Genomic DNA, 15,179 nt, shown 5'->3' with positions numbered 1-15,179 from the left:
AAGTGTCATCCTCTAGGTCATTCCTGTTGATGTGTCTTCATCTCCTTGACAACATTCTGAAAGATGGCACAGCTGCTCAAGGAGTGTGTGTGCATGTAAAGATGTGCATCTCCTCCTTTTTGTGATATGCTGCTTCTGAAGAAAAGATAGCTGGATGTTTTGGCTACAAATAGTTCAAAACTCCTCTTTTGTGCTGTCACAGTGAGCACAGGACTTGAGCTGTTGCCAGACAGTGATCCATCCCTGGGGAGTGGGACTTCCTCTGTTCATCTGCAGCCATTCTGGCTTTGGCTGATGGGAGTAAAATCTTCCACTGCTTGGTGCATCAGACACAGCTCTGTTGATACAATCTTACACTGTCAGGAATATCATGCTGACACTGGCTGCTACTTAGTAAATGTCTATTCTGTGCCGATTTCTCTGAGTTTTTTTGGTTTGGTTTTTGGTGGTTTTTTTGGTTTTTTTTTTTTTTGGGGGGGGGTGTTTAAAAAAAACAAAACAAAAAAAAACCCCAACAAATAAAAAAACCAATTCTGTCCAGGATGTGAAAGGAAAAACAACAAAGTTTTTTCCTTCTTCCCTTTTTCAGTTGAAGTAGATGGAAAAGTCTATGATGAGAATCAGTATATTTGAGCATTCAGAAAGAAGTAAAATGACAGAAATGCAAATGTGGGCAGGTTTGTGTCACAGAATTATACTCTACATAGAATCATAAAATGGTTTGGACTGGAAGGGACCTTAAAGACCATCTAGTTGCCAAGGGCAGTAACACCTTCTGCTAGAGCAGGTTGCTCAAAGCCCCATCCAACCCTCCAGGGATGGGGCATCCACAACTTCTCCGAGCAACCTGTGGCAGTGTCTCGTCAACCTCACAGGAAATAATTTCTTCCTTATTTAAACCCATCCTGATTCAGTTTAAAGCTGTTATTTGTAATGAGGGTATAGGAATCACTACATGCCTTTGTAAAAAGCCCTTCTCCATCTTTCTCGTGGGCCCCCTTTAGGGACCAGTAGGTGTTGTAAGGTCTCCCTGGAACCTTCTCTTCTTCAGGCTGAACAAACCTCAGCTCTCCCAGCCTGTCTTCACGGGAGAAGTGCATCTGGTCTCTGGCTGTTTTTGTGGCCTTCCGCAGGACTCGCTCCAGCATGTGCGCGTCCTCACATGAAGCTGAATTACCGCGTCTGTTTTCTTTAGCCGAGTTTTGTCTCGGACAGTGACCTTTCTTCGCTTGAGTTGCAATCCGTGAGAGCGGTACGTGAACAGGATACCTTTTCGGGAGGACCCATCCCGTCGGGTGCCGGCGATCGTCCCGTCTCTCCTTGCCTCTCCTCCGGGCGCGGCTGGGAGGGTTCGGGAGGCGGGCTGGAGCGGGGCGGGGCGGGGCCGCTCCCGCTGCGGCAGAGGGTCCGGCCGAGGCAGAGGGTCCCGGTCGGCAGAGGGTCCGGCCGAGGCAGAGGGTCCCGGTCGGCAGAGGGTCCCGCCGCTCCTCGCCATCCTCGCCATGCTGCCGGCGCGCCTCCGCCCGGGGCGGCTGCTGTCCGCCGCGCCTCTCCGCCCGCCCGCGCGGGGAGCAGCGGCCGCCGGGGATCCCGCCCGTAGCCCGGGCACCACCCGCGGTAAGGGGCTGCCCGCAGCAACGGGGGGAAGCGGAGGCGCCGGGATCGGCCCCGCGGCGGCGTCCCGGGGCCGACGGGGAGATGCGCGGGAGGGCGGCTCGGGACCGGGACGGAGCGGGGCAGGGCTGCCCGGTGGGGCGGCCCGCCGGCGGCACCACAGCTCGGGTGGTCCCGAGAGTTCTCCGGCTCGCTCGGGTACCCACAGCCGGCGGGGAGGTCGAAGCAGACCCGCAGAAACACTCGCTGAGTGCGGGGATATTCCAGAGACAGCGCGGAGGTGACTCTGCGTAGCCGAGACCTGGAGATGTAATCCCTAAATTACTCTTCCAGCGACCAAAATGGGGAGGGGGTTTTTCCCTTCTACACCTTACTATCAGTCTTTATTCTCTCTTAATGCACAGTTTACAAAGTGAGTTTTTTTTCTACTCTTTAAGCTGAGCAGGCTCACAGGATGGTTGCAAGTTACAAACCTTCGAATTTTGACAAAAAAATCCTCCTCTGGACTGGACGTTTCAAGACAGAAGAAGAGATTCCTCTGAGGATCTCGTAAGTGTGCTGGCCTTGTCCAAGGGTAACATGGAGCTGAAGGGAAAGCAGCGGTGTGATCCTGATTCTGTGGAAAATTTAAAGTTTTTCCACAGAGCTTAAAACGGCTGGTTTCACAGCACTGAGACTTGGAAACAAATTAGAGGGCAAGAGAATTTCCTGTCCTGGTTAGAGGTTAAGATGAGAAAATGTTCCTTGCTGAGTCCCTAGAGCCTGGGATTAAGAACTGGGTCCATCTGAGTAGACAGCCTTGGTTACATTTATGTACTGGCTTGTTTGTTTTGCTTATTCCTAATGTGCAATCAGAGAAGGATGTTATTGGTAAACAATATTTTCTGCTTACAGCTTGAATAAACTGTTCTAAGGGAGCTGTCACTGAATGAATACATACCATAAATTATTTTTTATTATAGAATATGAGGAAAAATAGGGAAGCCTGAAACCTCTGTAATGTTTAAGGCTCCGTTTTCTTAGGATGTTAGATAGCATGCTAGACATCTCTCCAGGACACTAATTTTTATCACCACAGTATGTCCCTGCCTCAGGTGACACGTTGAGAATAAACAGTGTGCAGAGCTGTGTAAAGCAACAGGTCCATCCTCTGCCTATTCTTGCTGGTTCCCGATAGTTTCACTGGAGTGTGCTGAGCTGGACAGCGGCTTTCTGGATAGCTTAGCCTGTCTTGTGCTGTTAGTTTCACGATCTTCCTCTAGAGGAAGGTTCAGACACGTCTCAGGAATTGTAAATGCTATTCAACTTTCAGGAGATATTTATAAAGACATGGCATTTGTCAGTCATACAGACACATGCACAAAAATCACTCCTTTCTGGCCTGGCAGGTGAGTGTCACCACTTTGCTTTCTGGGTAAGCAATGTATTTTTAGAACTGTAGGACTATACTATACTATACTGTCCTATACTCTACTCTACTATACTATACTACACATAGTAATATACTAGAAGTAGTTGATTGTTAGGCATTGAGGCTGAACTGTGGCACTGTTTTAACTCTTGTCAAAAGAAGAATTGCAAGGTGTTGCTACCTGTGAACACAACCTATCTGCTGAAGATAGTTTGCACTATGAAACAAATCTGCAGGCTTTATTCAAGGTTGTTGTGGTTTCTTTGGTTTTTTTTTTCAGCCCCAGCTGTTGCTCACTTTAGCAGAGGTTTACCTGGAGTCTTGATTAAGGATTGAATAAAAAAGACCCTAATATGCAATTAGGAAAGAACATTGTAAGGTCTGTTTTCCTTAAAGCATATGCAGAAAGCAGAAAGTGAAAATCTGCCTCAGAGGAGTTTCAATTAGTGCACTGTGAAATATAATTAGGCTAATACATCAAACTAATAACATTTACGGTTTTGCTTTTGTTGCCACAAATGGATTATTGGATTAATGATCCTACGTGCCAGTCTGATGTGCAGCTTGTTTTGAAGATGATTTTAATCACTGTACAAACCAGAAGCAGTTCCTTAGAACTACAGGCATTGTTAGTCACCTGCAAGAAACAGAATGTGCACAACGTGCCCCTGTGTGCGCTGGCAAGGAAGGGCTGTGAGCACTGCTGCTCACAGGACCTGTCCTCTTCCACCACACTGAACCTTACAGCAAAGCACTGCAGTCCTCAGCCTTGGTGCAAGCTTTCATGGGCATGTCAAATCCCCAGCTCTGCCCCATCCCACCCCATTGCTCTTTAAAGTAAATCTAAAGGTTTTTTGAAGGAAATAAACATTACACCATGTTTACTTAGAACACAAAATCAATTCTTTATGCAACTATTCTTTTTACACATATAGTTGTGGGTTTATACATATATAAAAAACATGTACTCATATCTTACAAATATCTATAAATATATATATAAAGTATTCCCATGATGAATTATGAAAGGAAAATGGTGCACAGGCAGTATTATTATGAGTATCTTAAAAACTGTACTCCCAAGTATAATGTTTGACTTGGAAAAACTCAGCTGAATGTTTTGGGACAATTTTCATGATTTCCTGTACTGCTGGTTCCCAGGGCTACGCTGCTGGCCCAGAAGGGAGGAGGGTGGAAATGGGAGCTGTACCAAAGCAGATTGCTGGGCTGTAAAACGCCTATTAGCACCAACTACTTCCAAAAAGAGGACAGCAGTTTTCACGATTTTTGCCTTTGATTTCCAGCAAAAACAACCCTGTAGGATTGTTCTTGTTTAAGTGTGTGCTCATGAAATAGCAAGGTGGCTGACATCAGCTGCCCACTTTTTGTCAGGCTGCTTTAATAAAGACCTAAAACCTTTAATTCATAGTAGTACAAACTTTGCTTTAATCAACAATTGGAGGATTTAAAGCCCTTAATCTACAGAACACCATCGGAACAGGTTAGATACAGCAGTAATTGATTTCTAAAGTGAACTTGCTTTTACTCCATCTGACACCACATCTCCATCTGTTTTAAACAGATAACCCTGCTCAATTTTCACTCTGTTTATAAGGTATGATTTCTGGTGTATTTACCCCAAGCATTGAAATGCAAATATTTATTGCCTGAGCAATTTTTTTCCCAGCTTAAAAAACCCCCAAACTGTCTAAGTCCACTAAGTGTTGCTTTGCCATGGGAAATGGATTAGGATCAGAAAATGACTGATACAAAACTAACCACAGCAAGCTGAAGATGCTTGTTTCAGAAGCTAATTCTATATTTATTTTTAAATTGTGATGTTATGTCTGCAATGCTTTGAAGAGATACTTGGCCTTTTTCAATGACTCAATTAAACTACTTTAATTGTAGGCCAGAGATGCTAGACAAGGCAAGAAACAAAGCTCGAGTGAAAGCCTGTTACATCATGATTGGGCTCTCAATTATTGCCTGTTTTGCAGTGATTGCTTCGGCTAAGAAGGTGAGATATGACCGTGTAGCATACTTTAAAATAATGGAATTCTGTGAAAAGCACACAAATCTAAACCAAGAGCAGCAGATTAGAGCTGCCCATGCTTCAGCTAATCTACTCTCTGAAACCTCAGCTGCCCTAAGCGGCTGTTACCCATTCCCAAGGCTGGGTAGCTTTCCCTGGGTGCATCCTTACTCCTATGCTGTTACTTCCTCAGGCTGCTGCACGTCATGAGTCCTTAACGAGCTTGAACTTGGCAAAGAAGGCCAAGTGGCGGGAGGAGGCTGCGCTGGCTGCGGAGGCGAAGAACAAGTAACTTTGTCTGAAATGCTCAATGTTCTTGGAAGAGCAAAATTAACTGCTGCTGAGAGCGATTAGTGAGTTTCACCCCTAAACAGACAACTGTAGCATGCTTACCTCAAAGTAAGAGTAGCTACAGCATCACAAAAAGAAAGGGAATGGCTCTTTCATTAGGAAGATATTCTGGATAATTGTTGCATATAATTAAAGCTATTTAGAATGTTATGCATATGATTAAAAGCAGTAATTAGTTTTAAAGGGGATGAGGTAGTTTCCTGAGAAAGTCAGGTACCTTTGGTTAGATAATCACAAAATATTTACACCCAAGAAGTTTTCTGTCTGGTGACAGTGCAGTTTTTCAGTGCACAAATTGCCACTTGGAACTCATTGGCATTAATGCTGCATTCAAAATGGTATTTGCATTTTTTAGCTTTAAGAAGCAACACTTACTGAATCACTAAATAAATACAGTAAACATGTGTAAAATAGGTTTTATTGGTTTCTGTATGGTATTTGGAGATTTAACATTCCATAATATTGCATACTACTTATATGTTCTGTTACAGTAGTAAGCTGTTGGCCTGGATTTAAAGATGCACTATTACTATCTGAAGTTAATACAGGTAATTTAGGTTTCCCGCATTATATACTGAAGACATTGTGCCATAAGTTACTAGAATTGCTCATTCCAGATTTCAGTGAAATCTTGAGGTCACAGTTTAAGTCCACGTATCTATTTGCAGACCTGTTACAAAAAACCTCAGCTGTACAATTTAATACATTTAAACCTACTGAAAATTAACCATGAGGAAAGACAATAGTGCATCTTTATTGTTTTTTTTCAAGACAGGCCCAACAATAAATAGTTTCCAGTTGCAAACTTGTTCTACAGCAAACATTTCTGTGCCAACATTATTACTATTTTCTGATTGCTGTTAGGAACAGTGTGTAAAGCAAATACTATAAAATTAAAAAGCTGTATGAACCAATCCTCAGACAAAAGTGCAATGATGAAAAAATTAGCTATGATTCAGTGTAACAAGAATAGGGAACTAATTAAAAAATCTTATGCTCTGCATAGTTGCATAGATTAGCTAGTTAGTATTCACATTTAAGCAGAACAAATGGTACCCTTTTAATTAAACCCAAACCCCCTGTATTTTCAAACAGACTTTGTACCTGATGGGGCACTGCAGATTGCATATAAAATGCCAAACTTGAAGAGATTTTCATATCACAGTTTTGTTTCTCTCTCCGTACTAGTTTCATCTGTTTAGGTAACATCATCATAATCATGCACCTACCTGCAAACGAGTACACCAGAGCTGACCTTAAGTCATAATCTCTAGTTTTATTTTGTTCATTTATGTGCTTTTAACAAAGCATGATATAAACCCAATGATAAAATAGGAGAGACCATCCTTTAAACAATCTTCATTATTATTTTTTAACAGTATCAGGGTAAACCAAATGTTGAATTTAAATAAAGATTTTCATCATCCTAAAAGTCCATCAATTATAGTTCCCTTTCAAATTGTTCCATTTAAATGAATCAGAGGCATGAAATATAGTTTGTGTAAATGTGTAAAGTGCAGTCACTAACTGTCCACAAGATAGAATATATCCACACAAATGAAGACATTCTTTCAAAACAAATATAATACTTTAAATCTCCCCTCTTTTCTTCATTTTCAAGTCTTTCAATTAAGATTTTCATAGTTCAGATTTGGTTTAAATAAGAGAGGCTTATAAATGTAGTTTTACAGGGTTCTCCAAATAAAAAGCAGGCACAGCTGGTTTCTATCAAAACAAGGTTGTTAGAAACAAAGGAATACCCTGTTACCTGAATAATTTTCTTACATTAAAACATTGAAATTCAGCATTTGCTAGTAATCTTGGTAGATTTTCATGATCGTTACCCTGTTCTTTGATAGATGGGGAGTGAAGAGACCATGGGAAAGAATGAAGGTTGGTGTACGAAAACCTAAAACTATGAGAGTAAAAAGGGCATAAGTACAATCACTTAACATTATACGAAAATTTGGCAGCTGTACTCAATATTATCACACTATGCAAAACTGTTGTATGCTGTACAAATCTAGGTTTAAAGTGTCATTTGCTAAAATATCTCTGTTATTCAGAGTTCATAAAGTAACAGCACTCCTATATACACTTCTTACACTTCTATCTTCCACTAAAAAGACTTCAAAGGGAGGTTGCTTCCCTCCCAGTTATATCTTAGTCAAAACTGACCATTAATTTTAGAAAATCCACTTCAAGTCCCACATTCAATTACAATATAGAATATATTGCTGTAACAGCAAAGTGAAACATCTTAGAATCTTAACTTGCATGTAAAAAAAATTCTAAATATAAAATGGTACTGTAAATGATACAACCTTTAACCTGTATTTTTCAGTGCATTAAAATATTATTTAGTGACAAGCACAGTGCCATGGGTAAGTGATTTGAAGTCTGAATTGCAGCTTTTTATGAAGCATGAAATGCTTTCATATGTCACAGATTTCACTTAACCCAGGAGTTTGATGTTAATACATTAATTACAGGTAATAAAAAATAGTAATACTTCAGAGTTAACCCAAAGTATTAATTTCTCCAAATGAGATATACTACTAATACACCAGAAACACTACTTATATGCAAGTCAAAGCAGAGCATACACTTTTCTGTACTCAAAACTGTTAAGGTACATATTAGAATTCTGTATCTTTTAGTGTTTAACAGCAAACACTGTATATTATAGAGCCTAAATATTTAGATGACAGTAACTTCTAGTTAGTTTTGGTGTCCACGTACTAAATGCTATTTACAGTACAACAAACTTTTCCTTCAACTGGTGTGATTCACTATTCATTTTTTATTGCAGTATTTCTATTGTCTTACCAAAAGCAAACCAAATTTATTAACCTAAGGAACAGTTCAAGTGGCAGTAGCATACTTGGTCAAAAATAACACCTACTGTCTAAACTTTTAAGAAGCTATTGTACTAAAAGGCAAACATTGCAATGTTTCTCAAACTAAAGTGGTGTTACCACATCTTGACAGAAGACAGCTGTAAAACATCAGCTTAGTAATTGGTGCACATCACCCTTCTGTCAGTCCTAATTGCAGCTTTCTTGTGGTAACTGCAGTGGCTGCTTCCACTGCAAAGTACTGCAGTTGTGGCTGACTTGTAATGCCATTTAGCAGCTTTCATTACAGAGCCAACATCTAATGACCAACAAGGTCTCTGCTGATTCCAATTTGAAAACCTCTGAAATAGTCCTCTTTCCCCATAATTCAGAAAGAACTTTTTTATATATTCAATATTATATTAGGTAATTAGCATTATATATGTATATCTATTATGTCTTTAAATACATTTTATAAATAAATTCCAACAGTATGTTGTAAAGTAAGTAATGCATAAAAGTTTCACAATTTAAATAAATATTTTTCACATTCCAATTCAGCTTCTTACAAGCTCATCTTTATTTCATGCCTTAGTTCTGAAGCACTGTTTCTGCTTCAATACAAGAGGTAGATTTGATAGATACTGGGCAAGTCAAGCCTACTGCCAAAACTTTAACTGTCAGTAACTGTATTGCTGATAGGAAGTTTGAGACTACATGAAAAATTCTGAACTACTACCTAAAATCCTACCAAGTCTTAGCTAAACAGTTCTTGTTAAATCACATTTAATGCTTTTAGACACGATTACTCACAGTTGTTTTCTGTACATAAGAGATAATGAAGAACACAAATACAAAACAGAGAACAGTTGTCTCTAACACAATATATAAAAGTGCATGAGCTGTTTCTTCATGTATTTCTGTAAAACATTCAGCTTTTCCTCTAACTTTGGCCATAAAGAAAAGACCTCTGAGAAAAAAAAAAACCCCACACCATACAAGTGTTTAAATTTTATGCTTCTATTCACTTCAGTAGTTTAGAGCTGAAACCCCTCCATTGGAGCCTCCTGCTGTTGAAACACAAACTGCTGCTGACTTTCATCCACCTGAGGTGCAATACTAGAGTCCTCTTCTTCAACACCAAAATAATGCTCTATGAGTTCAAAAGCCTTTTGGTAGATCTCTTGGTTTTCATGCCTCTGAAGAAATTCAATTTTATCAAGTCCTAAATTCAAAACAGAACATTTTCAAATACAGTTGCTTAAATTAATGATGAATTCAAATGGAAGCAGCTTATAGTATAACAGTACTTCTTAAGACAAAAAGATGGAATCCGAAGTCACCTCAATTAATTTGATATCACTGGTTCTTAATGTCCCAACTCATGTATTTCTAGTCTTCATTTTCTGCTGTCCAAACTCATTTTAAAACCATGCTAGAAGCATTTCAATTAAACTAATATCCTAATTTCTGTTCTACTCTTAAGTCTTCCCCAACTCCAAATTCTATCTCCACTCATGGAGCTGTCACTCGGCTCAGTCTGGTATCTTTTTTTGAATTTAACTGTAAGATTTAAATAGCCTACCTTTTGGAAAGCTTACAATTTTGCAAGTAAAGGACATAACTCGGCAAAAGGAGCAGAGGTTAAGTGCTAGGCAGTCAGGTTAATATAAAATCCCTGTTTAGCTTTTTAAGGTAATGTTTCCACTTAAGTTGGATTAGAAAGAGCTCAAATGAACCTTTCTGGTGATTGCAGAGGCCAAAGCAATGAGGGTGATATAATCAGCTATTTTCCTTACTTGGATTTATACTCTACAGCTTCAGCAGCCTATGCTTAAGTGCTAAAGGAAAGAAGAGAACCTAGAGTCAATACTTAAAATTATGAATGGACAGAAAATCTGTAATACAATAAATTCCACTAGAGTCTTCAGTATTTACTCCTCTTATGCATTTAATTGCTAAGTTCTTCAAGCATGCACTTGATTTAAAAAAACGAACTCTTTGACAAGGAATTCAGATGTAAAGACTGCATTACAGGAAAGTTAGTACCACCTAATCAGATACAATGTGGCCAATTAGAACTACAGTTCTATTAGTTACTAGCAGTTTCTGAAATAAAAATGTCTGACAATTTTGTTTTGTCAGAGCTACAAAAAAGGCAATTCTCCATAAAAAATGCCAGTTGCATTATAAGCCAATTGTAAAAGAATCCAGTCATGAAATTCCACAAATTAAAATGCCTTTATGTAGAGGTTTGATTCAAGAACTTTTATAAGAGATTAAAGAAAAAAACTTGCTAAAGTAAATACTTACTTAGTTTTATGACCTGAAGTTGATTTTGCTGTTACTGATATTTACTATATTAAAAAGTGATCCAACTTTAGGATCAATTAAAAATCCCTGATCTTACATCCCTCTTGGTAATGAAACTGTAGCAGACAGGACTAGGCAATAAAGTATTAAAATGGCTGATAAATTTATGCAAAGCATGGTTCCAATAGACTGGGACACCTGTGTAAAACCCTTCTGAGAATGCTTCTCTAGAGGGACATTTAAACTGACTGCAGACAAACACCCAGACGTTTTCTGCATTTAACCACTTTCCCCTAAATGTTACATTACTTACTTTGTGATACTTTATGTCTACTCCTGCTTGGAGTAATTCTCATATTAAAACTTACCTGCAAATTTCAAAATGACTCACAATGATTTTGTTTTTACCTAGAATAGCCTAGAATAAGAGAGTTCAGGTATGTGGTTTTACAAGAAGTGTGTTCTTACCGTAGGCTTCCTCTATGAGGGCACAATAAGGATTAATGCCGATTCCATTCTGCTTTGACTCTTGCTCTCCAAGACGGAGAATATTTTCAAGTCCATTCAAAGCCACCTGTACTATTTTTGAATCCATCACAGTCAGGAGGTCACAAAGAGGCTTGGTACAACCTAGTGCTACCAAATACCTAAAAAAACAGAGGAAGGAGAAAAGAACTGACAATCCAGCACATTTATTCTGACATACCAGTGTACTGCTATTTATATTTACTTTTGCTAAAAACAGAACTTCTAAAATACGCAACAATACAAAAAGAAACTTAGGCTCAAATGAAATAAATATTACAACTTATCCTAATAAAACAAAATGAATGTGTGTATTCCTATTTGGAGTGTGAAATCTATAGTCTTTTTACCTACAATCTTCAGCTGGGTTTAACTGAATATAAGAGAAAAAATTTTAGCAGGAAGTTCTTTTCTCAGGCAGGTGAAATTTTCTAGTGGTAAAAATATCAAGTAAACACATTAGGTACACGTAAGAACACTGGGTACTGCTCTGTGCTAACACAATCCACACTAGCAGTCCATTAAGATAATAGCACCACCTACTATGAAGAGAAGGATGTAACTCTAAATACAAAGACAAAAATACTGAGATTCTGAGTATCCCACTCCTTTTCACAATTTTGAAAAAAAAATGTATATGAACTTTCACAAGTCATAACCTGTGTCCTTGCTTCTACCATGTAAGTAAAATGATGACAGCAATGTTTGCCTAAATACAGCTTAATTCAGTGATTAAAAACTATCCTGCAGTTAGGCAGTAGAACCCTGAGGACTTTAGAAGGACTAAAACTTCATGACACCAACAATGGCTCCTCAGCAACAATGTATTGTTGATGAGGAGCCATTGTTATGGTATTATATACACATCTACTATTTGAAGATCCTGAATTAAAATGTATTTTTAAAATGCTAGATTTTGAAGTGTTACATTATACAAGCAATTAAAACAAATTCAAGAAAGCAAGACACTTTTCTTTGTTAGCCCTGTTATCCCTCTGATAACACTTAGTGGCTTTAAGAAGTTCAGGATTAGTTACATTATAAATTAATAAGAACATATTTCTTGCAACAGATCTCCCAATATGCTAGATAAGTTATCACATCACTTTCAGTTCTGGCTTCCAAATAATACAGTAATTTTAAAATCAAATTATCAGTTGATTCAAAATGATCATTATTCTATAGTATTCAGAGAAACCAGAAGGTATTTTATTCTAGCAATTCTATCTTTGCAGCATATAAATAGCTACTGAGAGTAGAAGTTTCATCAAACTCAGTTCTGAGCAAGGAGTTTAGATATCTGCTTTAAAATAACACTGATAGTGAAGTTAAAATTCACGAAGAAACCACTAAAATCCCTGAAGTCTGTCCCCAAGTATACAATTCCACTGCAAAAATTTTCTAAAGAACCCCTCACACTTTTCCATTTTCAAACACTGAAACTGTTCATCAACTGTTCCAATTGTGTTTGATAATGTAATATTAGCTGTAGAAGAGAAGCTTGTTTCACCCTTTAGGTACAACACCCTGAGAAAAAGTACTAATTATTTATTAAGTTTATTGCATATATTTCTTTGATTTTTCTGAATTTCTACATTTCCAAGTTGAAGTTTCAAGGAATTGAGGCTATGTTTAGGATTTTGTTGCTATGACTGTCAAGATTCAAATGCAGAAATCCAAATGCCCTACAAAAGATCCTTAAGCAGAAAAAATAGTAACACACACACAAACTTACCTGATCTGTTCAGGGGTTCCTCCTGACGTTGCATTAGTTATGGCCCATGCTGCCTCTTTTCTGGTGCGAAATTCAGCTTTTTGGAGAATTTCAATCAATATTGGAAAAATATTTGCATCTATAACTGCCTAAGAGATGAAATTGTAACATTTTACAACCATTAATAAAGACTTCAGAACACTTATAGCCTTAACTACAAGAATTAGTGATGCCCACTAATATCAAAACAAATAATATTTTGTTTAGATGATGTCATACAAACTAGTAATGCTAAAGTGAAATTTAGAACTATTACAAATTGCACTGCAGTGGCTATCAGAAAACCTTGGGTTTTTTATTTTTCTGTTTCTGGTGGGCAGAGCCCAACTTACTAGACTGGCCTACTTAAAAATCATACAACACATTCTGAGTTTTTGAACTGAAGCTCAAGCCTCGGAATAACATTTTCCCTTTTATTGACGTCTGTGGTCTCCATCGAGAGACTATGTCTGTAATTGGAGACTTTATTACATGTTTTAAGTTACAACAGGAAGTAATATTTTCATCTCTGATTGAAGCAGAAGGGGAAAAGATCGCTTTGGAATACATATGCTGATTCAGAATTCTCATTTTTGTAGATCAGAACCTTTTATCAGATAGCTCCAGTCACCCGGAACAATATTCAGGATGCAGAAATTTCCACAAGAACACAACTCAATGTTGATGACATAATGTCAGGCTTTTATCTAAGCAAAATATTCACAAACCAGTTCACTTTTCACTGGACAAATTTGTAGTACAAATTGTGACAGCTATTTCTATTTAAAATAATATCTCAAGGTTTAGAAGAAACCATTTAGGTTAGGTAAACTTATAGACAGTTAGGACTAAAACAAATAATACAGAGACAGTGCAGTATCCATTTACATCTTGTGAAGGAAGATCAAGTAAAGTAGTAAAATGAAAACAAAATCAACCGAGTAACAAATTGCCAGGCTTTACCTGAATCTGAGCTCTGTTTCCTGCAGTTATATTAGAAACAGTCCAGCATGCTTCTTTTCTGATAGATTCCTTGGGACTACTAAGCAAGTGCAAGAGACATGGTAATGCAGAGCAGTTTAGAATCACCTAAAATAATTTAAAAATTGAAAATTAGGTTGCACTATGTAGACATATAGCCTTGTGCAATATACATATATATACACATATAAATGTAAAAGCATTTTACAGAGGACTTCAAAAAGATCTTGCAACACATTTATATTATATGAAGTGTCATATCCTGCAAAATAAGTGTTTAATGCTGTAGTGTGTTATCAGACAATCCAGCAATTTAAAAGAATCTGCCTTCAATTAAAATTCAGACCAAAAGACTGACAATTGCAAAACTAAGTAAGGCTGCTTAAGGCTAAAATATGAGTAATCAAAATAATTGACAAGTGCACATCTAACTTGTATAGTTATTTGCTAATTTTTTAAGAGATAAGGGTTTCTATTTAATTCCTTAGCAATATCCTTTTCTCTAGAGCTCACAAATTATGCAAGTAACATTTTTCCTTATGTTCTTTTTACACTAGTACTGTCAGCCTTTTAGAGAGAATTATCTTTAACGTAGGACCTGCCTTCCTATTTCCTGCATTGCTTCAAAATCAGTGGCATTGACTAAAATTAATAAAACACATATTTAGAATAAATTACATCAGTAAGACTATCACATACAAGTTCATGGACAAATCAAGTATAAGCATAGCTCAGAAGTGAAAACCTTGACTGTCTTTAAGACTATTGAAAAAGGGGACCCTTTACCCGTAAGTAACTGAACCACCTGAAAGGAAGGGAAAAAAAACAAAAACAAGCAACAAAGTACTATACAGAAATGAAGCATTCCACTACACACAATACTGTAAAAAAAAATGCTCATTCTTGCACTAACATAATGCTTAAAACAGGAGCCTAAACTATCAAATCAACAGCATAGATTTCTAGAAAGCCTCTTCTAGTGATGTATGCAGATACCTGTACTGGACATGTATTTTGTCAAAGTTTTTTACAAAATTCTGTCTTGACAAAAAATTTGTCTTAAATCAAATAGTCTTACCTGTGTTTGGATATCATCCCCAGTAACAATATTTCCAACTGCTCTTAATGCAGGGGATACCACCTTGTAATCATTATGCCTGGAGAAAAATATTATATTGCTTGATATTACCAAGTGTTAAAAGAATAATTCTGCATTTTCAGCAAACAAGGGTTTACTTCAGGTGCTAAGTATTTAGTTATTAAAAACAGTGTATTACTTATTGTACTTTCCCTGTTTAGCCAAATTTGTCTACAACCCCACAATTGAATTGCTGATTCAAAGACCGAGCACCTCTATGG

At 37.7% G+C, this 15,179-nt stretch overlaps 2 protein-coding genes across 2 annotated transcripts in view; one reads left to right on the top strand and one right to left on the bottom strand.

Moving 5' to 3' along the window:
• The first annotated feature begins 1,291 nt into the window (after positions 1-1,291).
• On the top strand, positions 1,292-8,804 carry FAM162B (family with sequence similarity 162 member B). Its single transcript, XM_002190430.5, has 4 exons — positions 1,292-1,617; positions 2,052-2,163; positions 4,937-5,045; positions 5,254-8,804. Exons 1-4 carry the CDS (start codon positions 1,503-1,505, stop codon positions 5,350-5,352), a joined length of 435 nt encoding a protein of 144 aa, XP_002190466.5. The 5' UTR covers positions 1,292-1,502; the 3' UTR covers positions 5,353-8,804.
• The window catches only part of KPNA5 (karyopherin subunit alpha 5), a 20,469-nt gene continuing 11,105 nt past the window's right edge, over positions 5,816-15,179 (bottom strand). The window contains exons 10-14 of the mRNA XM_072926795.1: positions 14,899-14,977; positions 13,803-13,928; positions 12,822-12,949; positions 11,030-11,208; positions 5,816-9,473 (exon numbers count right to left, since the gene is read on the bottom strand). Of these exons, the coding sequence (XP_072782896.1) occupies positions 9,286-9,473; positions 11,030-11,208; positions 12,822-12,949; positions 13,803-13,928; positions 14,899-14,977 (700 nt within the window). The 3' untranslated portion in view covers positions 5,816-9,285. The remainder of the gene's footprint in view (positions 9,474-11,029; positions 11,209-12,821; positions 12,950-13,802; positions 13,929-14,898; positions 14,978-15,179) is intronic.

This window comes from Taeniopygia guttata, chromosome 3, assembly GCF_048771995.1.
Source record: "Taeniopygia guttata chromosome 3, bTaeGut7.mat, whole genome shotgun sequence".
Lineage (NCBI taxonomy): Eukaryota > Metazoa > Chordata > Aves > Passeriformes > Estrildidae > Taeniopygia > Taeniopygia guttata.
This window is presented reverse-complemented; position numbering and strand designations above follow the sequence as displayed.

Coding starts and splice junctions, on each gene's coding strand:
- FAM162B (XM_002190430.5), top strand. CDS start 1,503: ATGCTGCCGGCGCGCCTCCGCCCGGGGCGGCTGCTGTCCGCCGCGCCT. Junction 2,164..4,936: donor GAGATTCCTCTGAGGATCTC/GTAAGTGTGCTG, acceptor CTTTAATTGTAG/GCCAGAGATGCTAGACAAGG. Junction 5,046..5,253: donor TGATTGCTTCGGCTAAGAAG/GTGAGATATGAC, acceptor TTACTTCCTCAG/GCTGCTGCACGTCATGAGTC.